Source organism: Calypte anna, chromosome 24 (assembly GCF_003957555.1).
Source record: "Calypte anna isolate BGI_N300 chromosome 24, bCalAnn1_v1.p, whole genome shotgun sequence".
Taxonomy (NCBI): Eukaryota; Metazoa; Chordata; class Aves; order Apodiformes; family Trochilidae; genus Calypte; species Calypte anna.
This window is the reverse complement of record NC_044269.1, coordinates 3432073-3436520: the sequence shown is the minus strand read 5'-3', so window position 1 is coordinate 3436520 and position 4448 is coordinate 3432073. Positions and strand designations below refer to the sequence as shown.

Sequence of the window (4448 nt, the reverse complement as noted above, 5' to 3'; positions counted from 1 at the left end):
GAGACCACCACTCCGAGGTGCACAGCACCCGAACCCGGCAACAGCAGCGGTAGATGTGGTCAGAAAAAAAAAACAACAAAAAAACCCCCCCAAAACAACATATTATCATGTAAATATCACGGCAGAGCTTTGTTTTCTTATCACTTTTAATAGTTCCTAACGAAATGCACACTCAGGGGGGGCCTGATCATCAGCACAGAGCGAAATGGACAAAATACTTGGTGGGCGACTGAGTATGGACACACCAGCATCGAATCAAAAGGTTTTCGAGAGTTTCCATCCTCTCCCTGCCTGCCTGGGGAGGTGCTGAGAAAAAAGAAAAAGCCCTGGAGCTGGGGGAAGCGTTTCCAGCCTGGAAACCTGGCGATGGGAAATGATCCGCGGGTGATTCCAATCACGCCGAGGCTTTCAGAGGAAATCGGTTGGGTTTCCCTTCTGAATGATAATTTTTAGAGAGGTGGGTGGCATTTGTAGCAAAATTCGTTGATGAAGATGTTTGCCCTGGAAGTATGAGACCATGGAAAAAACAACTAGCCATTTTCTGGATGGATGGTTGGGTATTTTTCCCCTCGGACATATGATCTTTATTATTTAACGAGTGCATAACATAAAGGAAAACCCACAAAAGCAAACATACACGTTTCAATCATCTATATTTCATATATTAAACAGGGACAGGTTTTCCCCCTCACAAAACAACTTGTCCCATACTCCAGAATGCCCTGAAAGTGCTAACACTGGACAACCAAATTGACTTCCCTTTAGGAAAAAAAAATAAATATGGAAAACCCCCCAGATTTAAATAACCAGACACCGACATGCCACCGGGTTGCAGCTGCAGCTGAGCAAACGCAGCCTCTCCAGGTTTAAAACGAGGAAAGCCCCAGCCCTCCCCTGGAGATGTGGAACCTCCGCCGCGCCCCCAGCAGCTCACCCAGAGGAAAAAAAATATAATAAAATTTTATATCTTAATTTACCTGGAAATTAAAACCCTTCCCCTGGCAGGAAGGTAAAGGCAAAGCGAGTGCAGACGGTGGCTGCTTTATCTGACACGGAGCTCAGAGAGGCGCTGGGGCAGAAGCAGGCTGGAGGGGGTGGGTGGAAGGGAACAAGAATAAACGTGGGACCACCTTTGGGAAGGGGAAAAAAAAAGAAAAAAAATGTGATTCACACCTGGAAGCTGTGAAGGAATCAAACTGCCGCCGCAGGTGGCTCTCCAAACTGTGGAAAAATCTCGCTAGGGTTGAGCTTGCTCCGAGCAGCCCTGGCAGGATCGAGTTGTGGGTGATGCTTCCCCCCTTCCTGATATCGGAATTCAATAAATGGTTCTTTTGGTCTTACCTGTTTCTTTGGAGAGCGTTTCTACAATTCACAATCTTTGAGTACACGCGTGTCCTGGAAGCCCTGCCCGGGATCAAACCCGCTCTACGCTGGGTGCATGGGAAGCGTGGGGCGGTTTGAGGGGGGGTCGGGGCGAGCTGGCACGGGTACACATTTATTTTAAAATCGAGGAAATTTCAGGGAACGGAAAAAAGTCCAATATTTCCAAGGGAAGGGGAAGTTTAAAAAAACCCTCTCTTTTTTGTTTTTCTTTTTTTTTTTTTTTTTTTTTTTCTCTCCTCACTCCCTCGTCAGGCAAACCTCAGGCTCGGGGTGATGTTGGGGGGGAAGCCGGCGGTACCTCCGGACCCTCGGCCCCCTCCGGTGCATCGCTTCCGAGGAGGGAGCTCCCTGGCATCAACACCTCCTTCCCAAAACGTGCCCCCCCTTCCCTCTGGGCTCCGGGATTACTCAGGGCTGGGCGTGAGGGGCGACTTGCGGGGCCGGGACTGGGGCAAAGCCACCCCGGAGAGGCAGGTGAGCCCGGGCCGGGCCCCGGAGCTCCTAGAGGCGGTGGGGACCGGCACAGAGATCCCCCTCCTCCAGGATGTCCACTTCGTCCTCGGGGTCCTGGAGCAGGAAGGGACCGGGAGGACCCTTGCGGGGTTCGGCAGCGGCTGCCTCAGGCAGCTCGGGTTCGGGGGAGCTCTGATCCCGGCTCTCCTCGCCGCTCGGATGCTTGGGGTCGTCCTGGGTTTTCCGCAGCTGCTTTTTGTGCTTCATCCGTCGGTTCTGGAACCAGGTTTTCACCTGATGAAAGCAATAAAAAAAAAAATAGAAAAAAAGAAAGAAAAGAAAAAAAAGGGATAAAAATTAAAAAGAGAAGGTGGGGATGCTATGTGGGATAAGGGGTAGGGGCAGGTGTCAGAGCTCTTCCCAGTGGGATGCTGCCCATCCCTGCCGGACCGGTACTGGGTCTCGGAGAGGCTGAGGGCCGTGGCCAGCCTCTACCCGCTCGGGAGTGGAGAGGTAGCGTGGATCTCAAACCTCTTCCTCCAGGCCGGAGAGCTGCGAGTCGGAGAAAACGGTGCGGGCTTGCGGCGGCGGCAATGCTTCCCGGGCAGCTCGGCGTGAGCGTGGTGCTGGTAACAGGCTGGCACCGGCACTCCTGGGGGGACACACCCGAGTAAAACCGGGGTCACCCGGTGGCTTCTGCCCTTTGCGACCCCCAGGTGGGCTGCAGCGGCTGGGGAGTGGGCTTCCCCCTGCTTCTTTTTTTTTATATATATATAAATATATGTATTTTATTATTTTCGTGGGATTTTTTGTTTGGGGTTTTTTTGGGTTTTTTTGGATGGGTTGTTGTGGGCTTTTCGTAGGTTATTTTGGTTTTGGTTTTGGTTTTTTTTAAGAGCGTTTTATTGGTTTGATTTTGGGGGTCTTGTCGCTCTGGAAACATGGGGCTTTTCAAAGCTTTTGCAGCCCGGGCAGCATCCGCAGCCTACGGCCGGAGGAGGCTGGCAGGGTTCTTCACACCTCCCGGGAATTTAACCACAACGAAATGGAAGCGGAAAAACCAAAAGAGCCCTAGGAAAGGCTGTCAGGAGAGCGGGCAGAAGGAGAGCCGTCCCCTCCGGCAGCATCGGTGAAAAACTTGGGCTGCCCCGTGGGGAAAGTTTGGAGGAAAATTCCTTCCAGACCAAGGAAGGGGCTGGGGAAAGGAAAAGCCCCGGGCTCCAGCCGGGCCGGCAGAGCTTCTCCCAGTCCCGGGAAGAGGAGCCAACACAGCCCTGGAAGTGCTGTTGGAAGGGGGAAGGCGAATCCCGGTTACAGTCTGGATGGACAACGCAAGGAAAAACAAATGTTACCAGTCAAAAAAAAAAAAAAAATTACAAATACAAATATAGACGGAAACTCTCAAGATCTCGGGCAATCGAGCGAATGACAAACTGCAGCGTGGGGGTCTCCTGCCCTCGATAGCGAAGCCGGGGATGCCCGAAGCCGGGCCGGGGGCTGTGGCTACCGGAGGTGGCTGCCCATCGAAATCACCCAGGATTTCTTCAATGGCTGCGGAAAGGTTCCCCACGGCTCCAGAGGAGCGTGTCTTCCACTGCCGGAGCCTGTCCCACTCGGGACTGTGGACTCTTGTCCCCACCCAAGTCCCCACCTCGACGCCACTTGGCCCCACACTCGGCAGGTTCCTCCTGCCACTTACCCGAGGTGGTGAGGAAGTAGGGATGGTGATGATGCTCCGGTTGTGCAGGGCAGGGTGCGGGTGAGGCGCCAGGAGGGTCGGGGCTGGCATCAAGGGGTACCCATAGTCCAAAAGTGGGACGCGGGAGGCCAAGGAGCCGGGGAAGTGCTCGGGGTGGACCTCCCGCAAAGGTTTGGGTTTGTGCAGCAGAATATCCTCGATGAAGAAGGAGGTGGGCCTGGGAGCCGAGACGGGGTGTACGGGTGAGGTGAAGTTGAGGTTCATTTCGGTTGTGTCCCCCTCGGGCAGCAGGGAAAGAAGAGAACCAGGCTGAGCTCTGGCTGCCAGAGAGGGGGCGACGGGCTGCTCCTCGCTGGGGCTGAAGATAATAAATAAAAATTATTATAATAAAGAAAAGACCCTTTAAGCAAAAAAATCCGGTGCAAAAATAAATAATAATAATTATTCTTTTTTTTTTTTAATTAAAAATCCCCCAGGCAGAAATAAACTGAAAGAGCCGGGGGATGCGAGGCGGGTGGGTTTGGGCTGCGCGGGGAGATGCGCGCCTTTGAGGTGCGGTGGGAAGGGGACTCTCCAGCGAGCCAATGGCGATCGGGCGGGCGGGGGGACGGGCCCGCGGGGCTACCCAAACCACCGCAGAGCCGCGGAGCACCGCACAGCACCGCACCTCCCCGAGCAGCTCGGCAGCCCCGGCGGTGGGCTTGGGGCATTTTCCCAAATATGATTTTTACCTCCTTTTTTTCTAAAAAAAAAGGTAAAAAACTTCTTTTTTTTGGAGCCACCTGTCCCACGCTCCGCTCCTAACTTGTCCCCCCGCACGCAGCTTGATCCTCTGCGTTCTGGTTCTGGCCCTGTTGGGGTTTTGTTCCCATCCAGCCCCCACTCAGTGTTGTGCTAACACTTCATTTGACTT

General features: G+C 53.5%; 1 protein-coding gene across 1 annotated transcript; it reads right to left on the bottom strand.

The window, feature by feature from the left end:
* Nucleotides 1-1884: 1884 nt before the first annotated feature.
* Nucleotides 1885-3799, bottom strand: BSX (brain specific homeobox). Its single transcript, XM_030464886.1, is given in 6 exon segments — nt 1885-2134; nt 2296-2324; nt 2326-2414; nt 2417-2488; nt 3536-3566; nt 3569-3799. Coding segments are annotated over 6 exon segments (702 nt in total).
* Between the last annotated feature and the right edge of the window lie 649 nt (nt 3800-4448).